Source organism: Pogoniulus pusillus, chromosome 9 (genome assembly GCF_015220805.1).
Source record: "Pogoniulus pusillus isolate bPogPus1 chromosome 9, bPogPus1.pri, whole genome shotgun sequence".
Classification (NCBI taxonomy): domain Eukaryota; kingdom Metazoa; phylum Chordata; class Aves; order Piciformes; family Lybiidae; genus Pogoniulus; species Pogoniulus pusillus.
This window is the reverse complement of record NC_087272.1, coordinates 9,465,164-9,480,835: the sequence shown is the minus strand read 5'-3', so window position 1 is coordinate 9,480,835 and position 15,672 is coordinate 9,465,164. Positions and strand designations below refer to the sequence as shown.

Here is a 15,672-nt window from a genome sequence, read left to right as displayed (position 1 = left end):
AGGTTGTTGAAAAGCTCAACATGAGCCTGCAGTGTGAGTGCAGCCCAGACAGCAACTGTGTGCTGGGCTGCATCAAGAGAAGCTTGGCCAGCTGGGCAAGGGAGGGGATTCTCCCCCTTTACTCTACTCTCATCAGACCCCACTTGGAGTATTGTGTGCAGATCTGGAGCCCCCAACACAAGGAGGACATGGAAGTGTTAGAGCCAGTCCAGAGGAGGGCCACAAAGATGATCAGAGGGCTGGAGCACCTCTGCTAAGAGGACAGGCTACGAGAGTTGGTGCTCCTCAGCCTGGTGAAGAGAAGGCTTTGAAGAGACCTTACAGTGGCCTTTGAGTATCTGAAGGGGGCCTACAGGAAGGCTGGGGAGAGACTACTGACAAGGTCTTGTGATGACAGGACAAGAGGTAATGGGTTTAAACTGGCAGAGGGGAGGTTCAAACTAGGTATCAGGAAAGGGTTCTTGCCTGTGAGGGTGGTGAAGCACTGGCACAGGTTGCCCAGGGAAGTTGTGGATGCTCCCTCCCTGGAAGTGTTCAAGGCCGGGTTGGATGAGGCTTTGAGCAACCTGTGCTAGTGTGCCTATGGCAGGGGGTTGGAACTGGATGATCCTTGAGGTCCCTTCTAACCTAAAAAAAACATTCTATGATTATATATCTATTGGGGTTTTTTTTGTAAAGCAAAGCATGACTTTTCTCCAAGTCAGTTGCTCCATTTCTAAAACACCCTGGTCGGCAGAAAACTGTTGTGGACCACCCCCTCCCTTTCCCAAACACACTCATTGTAAGCCTACTTTGAGGAAAGTTTTCCAAAGCATGTCAAAGGTAGAAAATTAGGCATTTTTCAAAGCCTCCAGCAGCAAAGGTTTGTGTTTTCTCATCTGCAACACAGCAGCAGCATGTCAAGGAGCTTCTCCAAAATCCTGTGTAAATTCTAGCTGCAAATGGACTCTGGCCAAAAGAGCTGACACACAGCATCAGTTAAAGCAATCAGAGAAGATGCTTCCCATCAACCCACTTTCATACAGATTTTGCCTCTAGTTTAGTACTCATACTTAGTATGAATGACAAGGAGCAGCAGCCAGTGGTTCAGAGGCAGCTCAAGCAGGCTCCTAGGCTGGGACTGTGTCTTCTGAGCAGTGGTAAGGGCATAGTGACACAGACAGTAATGAGGAATATACCCATCCACAGATAGGAAGGACAGAATCATAGAATCATATCAGTTGGAAAAGACCTTTAATATCATCCAGTCCAACCATTATTTACCTCTGCCAAGTCTGGTGCTAAACCCTGTCTTTCAGCACCACATCTCTCTCCTTGAAACACCTTCAGGGATGGAGATTCAACCTCCTCCCTGAGAAGCCTGTTCCAGTCTTTGAGAACCTTTTCAGTGAAGAAGTTGCTTCTCATAATCAACCTAAACCTTCCCTGGTGCAACTTAAGGCCATTTCCTCTCCCCTCCTATAACTGGTTACTTTAGAGAAGAGTTCAACTCCCACCTCCCTCCAACCTCCTTTCAGGGAGTTGTAGAGAGAGGTCTCCCCTCAGTCTTCTTTTCCCCAGGTGAAAGAACCCCAGTTCCTCCAAATGCTCCTCATATGACCTGCTCTCCAGACCTGAGGAGCATTTCTTTCTCTAACCCACAAAACAATCAGACAGCATCCCTCCCACTCCTTGGCTTTCCAAAACACACATCCTGCATCTTTCACCAACTGGAATCAAAAGGTAAGAAGAAAATTGTCATTAAAACTTTGTGAAGTCACAACACTTGGCCATCATTACCACAGACCAGCATGTTCTACCAGCAAACATCTCTTTTAATGCCACTGATCTACTTCCACTCTTCCAGTCCTCAGGGTGCTTGCATTATTATGGTATTTTGCCTGTCATAAGAGGATTAGGCAGGAACAGAGTGGGAGGGTTCTGAAAGGAAAGATGATCTGTTGGCAACAAAGCTACTTCCCTAGTGCCTCATGGTCCTGCCTAGAAAGATAAAAGCATAGTGATAATCTGATCTCTTTGCCTTCCTCCCCTGAAACTTTGGCCAGGTTTTCAAAAGCATCTCAGATCTTGCAGCTTCCACAAAGCCAGAGCTCACAATGCTGATTGCCTCAGAAAAAGCAAAGCATTGCTAACTTTATTCAGACAGGACTCCAGACTCAGAATGGTAGTTAATGAGAGCACAGAATAGTAATTAATGAGACCATAGAGATTTTATACATACTTGCTGCTTAAAATGCAAGGCCATCCTATGTCCCATCACACTGTCTGCACCTCCTCTTCTCCTGAATTGAGCTAATTTTACAGCAGCAGAAGCTGAGAGGGAAAAATAGTCAAAATGAAAGGCAGATATTAATTATCCTTAACCTAAAAGTAATTTTCCCACAACTCTGCAGATCATAAAGCAAAGCCAAAATACAAAGCAACTTAATATTAGGGTATACAAATAGTCCAGGAAGCTGGAATCATAGTTCTTGAGCCAGATAAAATAAATCATTAGTAAAACAGAAATCCCAAACCTCAGGCTGCTTTTATCCTGCCATATCAGCCAGGATTATTAGTATCAGAGGGGCTTTTTAGATAACTGTAAGTGATGTTTCTCCTTCTCACTTGTCCAAGAGCTGCAGCAACAAAACACAACTGCTGTTTAAGGTGGTTCTTTAATTGGCAGGCATCTCTATAGGCATGGGGGTGGTGGAGCACTGGCCAAGGTGGTAGAAGCCCCATCCCTGCAAACACTGATCTAGTTGAAGATGTCCTGCCTGACAAACCTGGTGGCCTTCTATGAACAGGTCACAGCATTAAGAGATGAGGGGTGAAGAACTGGTGTCATTTGCCTGGACCTGAGCAAGGCCTTTGACACCGTCCCGCACCACATCCTGGTCTCCAAGCTGGTGACACATGGGTTTGATGGGTGGACCACGAGATGATCAGAGGGCTGGAGCAACCTCTGCTATGAGGACAGACTGAAAGAGTTGGGGCTGTTCAGTTTGGAGAAGAGAAGGCTACAAAGTGACCTTACTGTGGCCTTTCAGTACCTGAAGGGAGCCTACAAAAAAGCTGGGGAGGGACTTTTTAGGCTATCAGGGAGTGACAGGACTAGGGGGAATGGAGCAGAGCTGGAGGTGGGGAGATTCAGACTGGAGGTGAGGAGAAAGTTCTTCAACATGAGAGTGGTGAGAGCCTGGAATGGGTTGCCCAGGGAGGTGGTTGAGGCCCCATGGCTGGAGGTGTTTAAGGCCAGGCTGGATGGGGTTCTGGCCAGCGTGACCTAGTGTAAGGTGTCCCTGCCCATGACAGGAGGGTTGGAGCAAGGTGCTTGTTGCTCTCCTCTCTCTAGTATCAAGTGATAAAATGAGAGGAAATGGCCTCAAGTTTCACCAGCACAGCTTTAGGCTAGATACTAGGGAAAAAATATTTAATGAGTGGTCAGGCATTGGAATAAGTTGCCAAGGAAGGTGGTGGAGTCCCTGGAGGTGTTCAAAAAAAGCATAGACACGACTCTTCAGCACATAGCTTAGTGGTGATGGTGATGGTAGGTCAGTGACTGGATCCAATGATCTTAGAGGTCTTTTTCAGCTGAAACAATTCTATACTTCTGTGAGGGTAAGAAGTCCAAGCAGGAGTCCCTCTCTCTCCACAACAGACTTCCTCCTCTGTACAGAGCAGGATGCTCATGGTCTGGGAAGTATCTCTGAATCAGCTGTGCCAGCTGATTCATTATCCAAAATCTGTGGCCGGATTGAGACTCTGTCCCAGCAAAACAAGGACAGAAGCCAAGCATTGTGGAGTGCACTGAAGCCTACCTCCTTCCTGAACTTCTGTGGAATGTTGCAGGACAGAAATGCAGGTGATAGGTAAAAAGCAACTTGGGTGAGGCAGCCAGCTGCTCCAAAGGCTACCAGCAAGGAGAAACCCAGGGAACACCAAATTATCATCTACAGACTTCAGAGACACTAGCAACTTCCCCTCATGCCCCCACTGCACACTGTACTGTGACTTTCCCTCCCCTAGACTCCACAGGTACCTCAAACTCCCCATTCCTGCCTGGGTGGCATCAGGATGCCCACCTGCCCTGGACATGAGACTCACACCTCACTGTGCTTCCCAGGATTAGGAGTACAGAAACAGTGACAGACAGGATCTGAATAAAAAGCTTAAGGCAAAGAGGAAGGTGCCATGTAAAATTAGAGAGACTGGATTTTAGCTCATTGCAGAACTGCACTGCAGACAAAGCACAGAGTCTAAGTTTTTTTTAAACTCTCAATTTTCATCTCCTGCAGTCAGCAACTACTCACACCAGAAGGGCAAGGCCATGCCACAGCACAAAGCACAAGGACTGGATGGGCCTTGCCACAACCAAGTACAATCCTTGCCCAAAACAGGGAAGGAAAATAAAAATGAAAAGGCATCATCACACAGCAGACATGACCAGACACTGCTTCTTCACAGGGCAGCACATTTCACACCCAGGCCCTGAGGATGTTCTTCCACCAGCATTTGAACATCCTAAAACCTCCACAAAGATCTAAGATTTGTAATTCTCTCTGGGTGTTCGTTTTAACCCCATCCCACGTTGTCTGTTTGCACAGGGCACTGCAAAAGGTTCCTCACACATTTCTCAGCCAGGACTGCAACACAGGTGGCTATCATCAAGAGGCCAACCTTCCTTCCACGCCTGCAGGAAATATCGCTCTTCAACCCCTCCATACACGGATGGAAAGCCTTTGGCTTGGGCTCTGCAGTGCCTTCAGCCTGACTCACTGCTCCATCTGCTGTAAGTTTCAAAGCATACACTTCTTGGCTGAGGCTCCAAGGTGCAACTTCATGCAACTGAAGCATCAGCTGTTACATCATGCCATTTGAAAGAGATGGCAGCCTATGATCTCCTGAGAAAGAGCATGTCCCTAAAGCATGGCATGAATTTGGGTATAAGAGTGAGACCTGCGCTATTAAGTCTTCCAAGGCCAGAAGAATAAGGCAAGATACAAGCCAGCTAGCCACAACTAGCAATCCAAGCACCAGTGAGAAACACAACACAGCAGGAGGCAGTAATGACAGTTTCAGCTCCACTGCAAGTTGGTATCGTTCAGCTCCAACATAGTGTGCCAGAGATGCAACCACTTGAAGAGGACTTTATCTAAAGGACAATGCTACACTGCCCGCAGAGTGGAGTCACTTACACTCAGTGACACAGAATAACAAAGGTTTAAAGGTTTTCAGCAACCTGGATTGAGCTCACCTGGTTAAAGGGGAGACTGTAGCCACACCAAGAAAAGTAATCAATGTCTCTCAGTTCTTGGCTGTGCTGGGGCTGAACAGTAGGCTCAGGTTCCTCTCACAAAAGCAAATCTAGCAGACATTCTCATGGTTTGTGATTTGGTTTTTTTAGCTGAAGAACATTTTCAACTTTTGTCCTTTGCAGAACCTGTTCAGACTGAACTCTTGAACATTTGTTTTGCTACTTTGTTTCAAGTTTTCACAGATTTGTGTCATCAGTTTGCTAATGACACAAAGCTGGGAGGAGTGGCTGTCACACCTGAAGGTTGTGCTGCCTGACCTGGATAGGCTGGAAAGTTGAGCTGGGAGAAATGTCCAGTGAGGACAAGTGTAGAGTCTTGCATCTGGGAAAGAATCCCTCAGACCAATATAGGTTGGTGAGTGACCTGTTGAAGAGCAGCATAGGAGAAGACCTGGGTGTCCTGGTGGACAGAAGCATGACCATGAGCCAGCAATGTGCCCTTATGGCCAAGAGCATCCTAGGGTGGATTGGAAGGGGTGTGATTAGTATGTCCAGAGAGGTTCTCCCTCCCATCTGCTCTGCCCTGGTAAAGCCACACCTGGAATATTGTGCCCAGGAAACTGCTTAAAAGAGCCCAGCATGGAGCCACAAAGATGAAGGGAGCAGGATATCTGTTTTACGGGGAAAAGCTAAGGGAACTAAGTCTCTTGACCTTGCAGAAGAGGAGCCTGAGGGGTGACTTCACAAAGATGTGAAGTCTGAGTGTTGGCAGGATGGAGCCAGACTCTGCTCAATGATAGGACAAGGGGCAAAGCATAGGAGGTTCCATGTGAGCACAAGGAAAATTTTTTTCACTGTGAGGATGACAGAACACTGGAACAGGCTGCCCAGAGAGGTTGCGGAGTCTCCAGAGGAGGAGACATTAAAAACCCAGGTGGACATGTTCCTATGTGAACACATTCCTGGGTCCCTTCCAAACCTGACAATTCTGTGATTCTGTTAAGGCAAGGCAGGGAGTTGGAACTGGATGATCCTTTGAGATCCCTTCCAACTCCTCACAGTCTGTGAACATTTTTATCGTTTATCCTATGCAGCACCTGTTCAGACTTAATTAATCCTTGAACATCTGTTTTGCTACCTTGTTTCAAGTTTTCAGAGGCTATTCATGTGTGATAAAACAACCACACACAGAAAAGGGCGACGAAGCTGGTGAAAGCCTGGAACACAAACCCTATGAGGAGAGGCTGAGGTCACCCCTGAGCCTCCTCTTCTCCAGGCTAAACAACCCCAGCTCCCTCAACCTCTCCTCACAGGCCTGTGTTCCAGGCCCCTCACCAGCTTCGTCACCCTTCTCTGGACATGTTCCAGCACCTCAACATCTCTCTTGAATTGAGGAGCCCAGAACTGGGCACAGCACTCAAGGTGTGGCCTGACCAGTGTTGACTACAGGGGAAGAATAACCCTCCTCGTCCTACAATACAAAAAGAAGATGAGGACTAGGGATCAGTCACACACAGGCAACAAGTTCATAGTGAAAACATTTCAATTCATTGTTTACTCCAGACTCCAGCTGGAGTCAAGCATTGACTATGCCCCTTGTCCAAAACAAACAGTTTAAGATTAATCCTGGCTTAGTTTAAAAAGTTCTGGGCAGTCTTAGTTCTTCACCTGAGGTTGTCCATTCCTCACGTGTTGATCAACAGTCACTGAGTGTAAACACAAACTGTCATCTTACAGCTTCAAGCTCTTCACAACAAGAACTTTGTAAGGGTCCTTTATAAAAAACTGTCATTATTCTTCGCTTCTGCAGATGAGATGGCAAACCAGCTGAGAAACAGTCTGTTTTTAATGTCCTCTTCCTGTTTTAAGGGGGAAGAAAAATACAGCAAACAATTCACATCTTAGATACATTTAAAGCAAATACATTATATACATAACACTAAATAATTGGTTAGAATAATGATTATCTGTTCTCAGTCCTTTTACAATGCAGAAAGCAGCAGGATCTTATTACCCAAGCATCAAAAAATGCAGAACCCTCTGATGTGTTTTAAGCTGACTCCTGTGATGCACAGAATTTTTTTTGCATGAAATTATAAACATCTCTTAAGAGATCGTCCTGGAGTCCTGGATACCCCAAAATTCCTCTCCCTCTGTGGTTTGAATGGGAGAGAAAAGGCACAAAAAACCTGTTTCTCCTTCCCCACCCTGCAAGTGTGAAGGGGGGAGCAAAGGGTTCTTCTGGCACAAGGGGTGCCCCATGCAGATGCCCATGCTGGAATCGGGCTGTGGTCTTCACGCCTAGGAAGTGGTAACTCAACTCTTTGTCTAGGAAAGGTACAAATATTGGGGTACTTCCCACCCTGGGGTTCCCACCTTAGAGTTCTCCTCGGCCTGAATAGTTCCTGCAGAGAGTCCCCTGGTGCTGCAAAGGACAAGTTCCTGAGGGACCAGACAAGACCATCCCCCCTTAGGACAGCTCCCCACCATAAGCAGCCTTTGTGCAAGCTTAAGAGGCCTAACCAGCCTCGGATGTCTTTTGAAATAGAGAGCTGACAAGCATCTGGACTGCCCTTTCTCTCAGCCAGCCTAACTCACCTGCAAGTAGTAAACTTTCTGCTCAGCCAGATTGATACTGGGTAATCTGTGTTTATTACCTTAGCCTTTTCCATTTCCTGACTTCTAAAATAGCCAAATTTATCTATAGCATCCTTTGTAAGATATTCTCAATGAAACTGAGTCAGCTAATTGAACTAAATTAATTTCTCTATATAGTTTTGGGGCAAGGTTTCAGGAAAATAAAATAACTCTATTTTTATCTATATTCCTAACTCGGCCACGTTAGTTCCCTGCCTCCACAACAGAGATCTGAAAATACTACATTGAGTAGAACATTATAAAATGTTTGAAATTTGGAGGTCACTCTTATTATTGAAACTTAAAACACTGTACACTCACCCCGAAAGCCTCCTCCACCTCCTCTTCCTCCTCTGAAGCCGCCTCCTCTTCCTCCTCTGAAGCCGCCTCCTCTTCCTCCACCTCTTCCTCCTCCAAACCCTCCTAAACATAATAAATTACATACTGAAGTACATTTCAGTTCTTCACTGTGCACAACAACTTATTTCACTAACAGCTTCCCAAAGGAAAAGAAAAACAAACCACCAGAAAATGCCAGCTGATGGACAGAAACTGAGTCAGTTACTGGCACCATGTTTCTTCCGAGGCCTACCTGCAGCATTTTGTTTATTTTTTAGTATCTGTTATACAACGTCCAAAATACTAAAAGCAGCAACAGAACTCCACAATAAACTCCTTTCATGAGAGAAAAAAAGTTAAGATAAGAACAGAACACTAAATGTAACAGAAAGCTTCCAAACACTTGTGCCACACTGCAAAGCGGCAGGGTAGGGAGGAGCAAGAAACTGCAGTGTAAGGAAAAAAAAAAAGAACTTCAGCTTTAGTTGAGGAGTACAAGACAGATGATGTTTAAAAAGCAAAGGACAGCTTTGGAGCAGTGTGCTAGTTTGAAGCTAGCTAGAATGTTTTGGTGAGAAGGATTAGATGACAGGCTGTGAAAGAGAAACAAATGGTGATGTCTATTTCACTCATAGGCTTGCTGAGATGTAGAACAAGAGTACAAACACAGATAAGGCAATTCGAGCACAGCCTGAGCTCTGAGCTGTATTTCTGTCTAACCTCACCCTCCGTCTCTCTGATTAATCCACTTCCTTCCTAACTCCCCTGGCCAACCTCCATTCTTCCTTGGGGCACAGGCAACATCTGGGGTAAGGTAGAGGGGTGGAAGAAGGTGGAAGGGCAGTTGGGAGCCCCTCCTGGGGACTCAGGTTTCTGGGAGGGGAGTTTACCTTGTCTATTTCTGTATATACTGTAAATACCTGCTTGTATATTGAGCTAAGCTGTAAATATAAGCTTCATTCAAATTTTCAGAGCCAGCTGAGTATAGTCTGGGTGATTTCCAAAGTGTGGGGGGGTGGGGAACACCCAAACCACCACAAGGAGTCATTCACTCCTCTCCCAAACACTACCTTTCAAGTATTTTCTCCAAACTAGACTTTCAGAACATACTAAAAAGAGAGCTTTCACTGGCAGTTTTGAGTGTGCATTGCCTCACACCCTCTGCCGTCACAGAGAGAGTGATTTGCCATTGGAATGGGCTGCCCAGTGAGGTGGTGGAGTCACTGTCCCTGGAGGTGAAGAAAAGACTGGATGAGGCACTTAGTGCCATGGTCTAGTTGACTGGATAGGGCTGGGTGCTAGGTTGGACTGGATGATCTTGGAGGTCTCTTCCAATCTGGTTGATTCCATGATTCTCTTCCGTGAAGTGTGGTCAGCAGTCATGCTTTCTGTGTTAGACATCAGCACACTCTTTGCAATTACTGAGCTAGGACCTTGGTCTTTGCATTGGAAAGATACCACTGCCTCTTCCACTGAGTCAAATGGAACTATGCATAACATCTTTACTGCACTACAGTTCTTGATATTCAAGAATTGCAGCTCTACCCATAAAAGAAAACCAAAATAACAAACCAGAACAATGAAACAACCCACACACAAAAAAATATCCTACATTCTGCAGCTTCCATTCCTAGGATCTTACCTCTCCCACCACCTCTTCCTCCTCCACGGCCACCACCACGTCCTCCTCTACCACCTCCTCGGGGAGCACCTTTTTCTCCAGGTGGCCTTGGCAAAAATCTCTGAAGGGGCAGCAGCTTTGCTGGGTCAATGTAGAACTGTAGGAAGAGTTCCAGTAGACTTTGAAAATACCAAGGCTTAAAGAGCACATTAATGTCACACATCCACAACCTGGCCTTAGCCCTTTCTGTCAAACTGACCTCTGCAAACAGCCAAATAAGGCAAGCATGCAGGAAATAAATGACAGGGTTACAAAGTAATTAATAGGTGATTGGCATGGGCTTCATTTGTTTGCAAGGCAGGGAAAATAAAAAACGTGGCAGATACAGAAGTGAAAAGGAAAAAGAAAGTGGTATTTGTTTACAAAGGATAACTAGCCTTTATTGAAGTTAACAGAAACTGAATAAAGCTTTTACTGTCTGATGACAGAGTAGATTCATCTAACAATGAAAGTCAAATTCTGTCATGGAGCTTGACTCACCTTTTGCATTTTTTTAAATGAAGAAGCTTTCATGTTGTCAGACAGTTTCACTGAAAAATACTGTTAGCTTCTTTAAGGAACATAGCAGGAACAAAACATCAGAAAGTATGACTTTAATTATTACACTAAAGGCATGTTCAGGTATTACCTAAACTAGTATTTAACAAATGAAGCTAAATGTCAAATGAAAAAAGTCAGACGAAACTACTGCCACTATACCTCAGGATTTTTTCCCAGAGTTAAAAATACAGTATTTTCTGGTAAAATCATGTTTTCCTTCCATGTATTAAGGCATAATCATAGAATCAACCAGCTTGGAAGAGGCCTCCAAGACCATCCAGTTCAACCTATCCCTCAGCCTTAGCCAATCCACTAGATCATGGCACTAAGAGCTTCATCCAGTCTTTTCTTGAACACCTCCAGGGATGGCATCTCCATCACCTCCCTGGGCAGCCCATTCCGAGGAACATAACCAGTGGCAAGAGTACCTGTAGCCACAACTGTAAACGAAGAAGTTGGTACCGCAAGTGCCATCTCCTTTAGCCTCAGGGTGACCTCAAAGCTTATCTGGAACAATCTGCACGCTGCAAGAGCTCTTCGAGTGCTGATGATACTGGGTAGCAGAGCTTCCTGGTTGTAGAAAGTGAAGAGCCAGCAGAGACTGCCCAGCCTCATGGTACACTGAAGAGGCAGACACTTGCAGTAACCCCACATGAAGTCTTGCATAAATACCTCGGCTGTCTAGTACACAAGGACTTGGGTATGCAGTTCCTCAGCTCAAAAACAGCTGTTGGCCAACTATTCTTGATTAAAGCTCAAGATTACATGGGGAAGAAAGGAGCTGCAAAATCCAGCAACACAGGCTAAGTCTTACTGCTATGTTACAGGGTTATTCACCCAGTTTTGCCTTGGATTCTGTCATTGTGGCAGTGACAAGAGAACGGACAAGAGTGCCTCGTCTCAACAACATTGCTTTGCAAGAGGATGTCCTAGCACAAGCTTGCTTTTATTGATAAGATGGACAGTAAGCAACAGGACACCTCAGCACAAACTCACCTTTATAATTAACAAGCTGGATTGTGAACAAGGCCCTCTCACACACATGAAAACAAACCCCACCAACCTGCTCTCTTGATCCAACTCTGCTACAGGTGAGCAATCTGTAGCAGAAAATTTGGTCAGGTAACTAGAGAAAGTAACATCTTGAACTACAACGGATCCAAGGACACCTGCCAGTACAGGCACTGACTGAAAACTTCTGCCTGGCACAAGGTACTGGAAAAGCTTTAAGACAGGCACTTAACGTGACTAAGGCACCTGAGGCAGCTGCAGCTGAACTCGTGCATGTTCACATCTAACTGGTAGCCAAACCTTGAACTATCTTAAAAGCCTTGAGAAATCCCATTTAATAATCAATAAGCCTGTAAAAAGGCAATTTGGTACATCACACGTTTATTGGAAGGATACAAAATCTCTCAGCTGCCCGAAGATCTCATCCACTTTGCCAATCTGTTCCTTGTTATCCAAGTACACCGGGGCATTGAAATAAGGCACCTTGTTTTCTTCTGTTTTACACTTACAAACAATGTCATCTTCACATGGGTGCAAGAACTCTCCCAACACTGAAATCAAGAACAAGCAAGCTAAAACTCCGGAGCAGTCAATGTAAATAAAAGAAATATCATCTCTTTAAGTAACTTACAAACTACTCTTTCGGGAGGCCCCTGGTCATATCCGCCTCTGTTGAAGCCTCCTCGTCCGCCTCCCCGTCCAAAACCACCTCGTCCTCCACGATTAAAGCCACCTCTGTCACCACCTCCTCCACGATTGAAGCCACCTCCTCTTCCTCCTCCACCTCCTCTTCCCCGGAAGGACATTCTCTGCTACCTCCTAAATTGTGGACAAAACCAATCAATTAAAACAGAAAAGATATTTCACATTGAATTGCTGTACAAATGGAAGTCCCCTGACAACAGTTTGTTGCTTTCATGGTCAGCCCCTTCAGCTCTCACTAGGAACATGTAGACACACTAAACAAACCAACTTTGGACCGGAGAGGCCATCCACTGCAACACCTCCCTGTAAAAATTAACAACAACCAATGAGGGCATGCTTTTCACTCCTGTATGAGGGCTGAATGTGGCACTCACCAGCCCCAGCAGAAGACTGCAACTCTCCAGCCTCAGCCCTGCAAAGGAGCCACACAAAGCAAGAACAGATCCAGTGGACATCACAGAATCAAAGAATGGTAGGGGCTAGAAGGAACCTCTAAAGACATCTAGTCCAAAATCCCTGTTAGAGCTAGAGAAGACTCCACAACTTCCCTTGGCAGCCTGTTCCAGTGCTCTGCCACCCTTGCAGTGAAGAATTTTTCCTTTTTATTTACGTGAAATCTCCTGTGTTCCCATTGTCCTTAAGGGGAAAAGGACCTGGGAGTCCTAATGGTTAGAAGGTTGACTGTGAGCCAGCAATGCACTTTTATGGCCAGGAGGGTCAATGCTATTGCAGAGTGTATTCTCCTCCCCATCTACTCTGCCCTGGTGATGTCACATCTGGAATATCATGTTCAGTTCTGGGCCCCTCAGCTCAAGACAGACATAGAACTGCTTGAGAGTCCAGCACAGAGCCACAAAGTGGATTAAAGGAGTGGAACACCTTCCTTATGAGGAAAGGCTGAAGGAGCTGGGGCTCTTTAGCTTGGAGAAGAGAAGGCTACAGGGTGATCTCATTAATGTTTATAAACACGTAAAGGGCGAGTGCCAAAAGGCTGGAGCCAGGTTCTTCTTGGTGATGCCAAATGACAGGACAAGGGGCAGTAGGTGGAAGATGAGGCAGAGGAAGTTCCATGTAGACATGAGGAAAAACTTCTTCACTACGAAAGTGACAGGACACTGGAGCAGGCTGCAGAGGGGGGTTGTGGAGTCTCCCTCTCTGGAGATACTCAAGACCCATTTAGATGCATTCCTGCGTGATCTGGTATAAGCAGCCCTGCTTTGGCAGGGGTTTTGGACTGGATGATCTTTTGACATCCCTTCCAACCCCTAACATTCTGTGATTGCATTTGCTGCCCCTTGTCCTGTCATCGGACACCATAGGGAAGAGTCTGGCATCATCCTCCTGACACTCACCCTTCAGATATTGATCATTACTGAGATCATCCTTCAGACTCCTAAACAGTCCCAGCAACCTCAGCCTTTCCAATCCGTCAGCATCATAGTGGCTCTCCACTGCACTCTCTCCCATAGTTACTTGTCTCTCTTGAACTGGAAAGCCCAGAACTGGACCCAGTATTCCAGATAAGGCCTCAGCAGAGCAGAGCAAAGAGGCAAAGAACTTTCCTAAACCTGCTGATCACACTCTTCTTAAGGTACCCCAAGATGTCATTGGCCTTCTTGTCCATGAGGACGCACTGCCAGGCCATGGTCAACCTGATGTCCATCAACTCTCCCAGCTCCTTTTCCCCAGAGCTACTCTCCAACAGGGCATCCTCAAGCTGCATTACTCTTCCCCAGGCACAGGATCATACACTTGCCCTTGATGAACCTGGTTAGGTTCTTCCCACCCAATGCTCCAGCCTGTGCAGGTCTCACTGAACGGCAGCAGGGCCTGATGGTGTCAACCACCCTTTCCAGCTTGGTATCGTCACCGAACTCGCTGAGGGTCTACCATGCCGCTTCGCCCAAGCCACTGACGAAGATGCTGAAGGGGACTGGACCCAATATGGATCCCTCATGAGCCCCACAAGCCACGGGCCTCCGCCTAGACTCTGCCCACACCGGCACCGCCTTGCCCCAGCACCTCACAGTGCTCACGGGACACCGCTCGGAGCCCGCGCAAGGCGACGCCGCCGAAGGACGCCCACCCGCGAGCCTCCGCGCCCCCGAGCGCAGCCCGGCGCGATCCTCCCTCAGGCTGCCGCCAGCCTCACGGGCAGGGCACAGGCGGGAGCCCGCCCGCAGCCGAGCGCAGAGCAGCAGCCCAGAGCCGCCGCAAGGCTCAGGACCCCCTCCCGCCCGCCGCGCCCCCCGAGCGCAGCCCGGCGCGATCCTCCCTCAGGCTGCCGCCAGCCTCACGGGCAGGGCACAGGCGGGAGCCCGCCCGCAGCCGAGCGCAGAGCAGCAGCCCAGAGCCGCCGGAAGGCTCAGGACCCCCTCCCGCCCGCCGCGCCCCCCGAGCGCAGCCCGGCGCGATCCTCCCTCAGGCTGCCGCCAGCCTCACGGGCAGGGCACAGGCGGGAGCCCGCCCGCAGCCCAGCGCAGAGCAGCAGCCCAGAGCCGCCGGAGGGCTCAGGACCCCCTCCCGCCCGCCGCGCGCCCGCCCGCGCTCGAGCCGCACGCACCTCCACGCGCCCGTCGCCTCCGCCTGCGTCAGCAGCGCGCGCCGACACCGGGACGTCGCCCGCGCCGCCGCAAAGGAGGCTGTCTGCCGTAAAGGAAGCGGCACCTGCGGGCGGCACTGTCGCAAAAGGCGCCCTAGCGGAGCGGTGCTCAAGGCGAGCCGCGGGTCCTGGCTGTGCCGGGGTCTAACCGGCAGGCTCGGGCGGTGCGGCACTGCTCGCCAGGACGGGTTCAGAAGAGTACGGGTTCCAGCAGGAACTGAACCGCCTGGCAGCGGGACTGGCTTCCCCCGCCCCGCCTCTCCGCCGGCTGCTTACACACCGAGGCGCGGAAGCCCTTGCGCAGCTCTGCTGGCCTGCCGCTGGGCGGGTGCGGCTCCTACGAGCTGCCGGTGACGGCGTCGTGCCGCGGCCGGCCCCCGGAACCCAGCCTCCTCCCGACCGACACCTGCCGGCACCTGCGGCCGCAGCCTCGCTATCGGCCCGTGAGCACCGGGTGATCCCTCCAGCTCCAGACACCGGCTTGGCGGCGTCCTTAGCAGCTCCGCTAGCAGACCCGACCTTGCACCCCCTGCGAGCCCGGCACAGCAGACCTGCTGCTCCGCCCCGCCGCTGCACCAGTTGCAGAGGGATTGGGAGGCAGGGTGGCTGCCTACTGCCGGCTTCAATTAAAGTATTTCCGGGAACCCGACCTTTAACATTTGTCAAACACTTGAAACTTCACTGTGTAGAGAAAGACAGTGGCGTGCTGGAGCGGGCCCAGGGACGGGCAGCAAAGCTGCTGGGAGAAGCAGCTGAGGGAATTGGGGGAGGTTTAGTCTTGGGGAAAGGGTGCTGAGGGGAGATACTCCGGCCCTCTACAATTCCCTGAAAAGAGGTTGGAGCCAGGTGGGTGTGGGTCTCTTCTCCCAAACAGCATGCGATAGAGGAGAGGAAATGGCCTCAAGTTGCACCAGGGAA

General features: G+C 48.6%; 1 protein-coding gene across 4 annotated transcripts; it reads right to left on the bottom strand.

Moving 5' to 3' along the window:
- Positions 1–6,764: 6,764 nt before the first annotated feature.
- GAR1 (GAR1 ribonucleoprotein) lies at positions 6,765–15,107 on the bottom strand. Of its 4 annotated transcripts, none has more exons than XM_064148491.1 (7): positions 15,035–15,107; positions 12,079–12,266; positions 11,844–11,998; positions 10,377–10,436; positions 9,858–9,993; positions 8,198–8,299; positions 6,765–7,098 (listed from the first exon to the last, which is right to left on the bottom strand). In XM_064148491.1, exons 2-7 carry the CDS (start codon positions 12,251–12,253, stop codon positions 7,085–7,087), a joined length of 642 nt encoding a protein of 213 aa, XP_064004561.1. In that variant the 5' UTR covers positions 12,254–12,266; positions 15,035–15,107; the 3' UTR covers positions 6,765–7,084. The 4 variants fall into 4 exon arrangements, with proteins under 4 accessions (XP_064004561.1, XP_064004558.1, XP_064004560.1 ...); XM_064148488.1 differs by lacking the exon at positions 15,035–15,107 and adding an exon at positions 14,716–14,913; XM_064148490.1 differs by lacking the exon at positions 15,035–15,107 and adding an exon at positions 12,527–14,516.
- Positions 15,108–15,672: the final 565 nt, after the last annotated feature.

Excerpts from the sequence above, each read along its gene's own strand:
- GAR1 (XM_064148491.1), bottom strand. The coding sequence starts at position 12,253 with ATGTCCTTCCGGGGAAGAGGAGGTGGAGGAGGAAGAGGAGGTGGCTTC. Across the intron at positions 11,999-12,078 it reads GCCTCCCGAAAGAGTAGTTT|TGTTGGGAGAGTTCTTGCAC; the intron begins GTAAGTTACTTA and ends TCTTGATTTCAG. Across the intron at positions 9,994-10,376 it reads CATTTAAAAAAATGCAAAAG|TTCTACATTGACCCAGCAAA; the intron begins GTGAGTCAAGCT and ends CTCTTCCTACAG.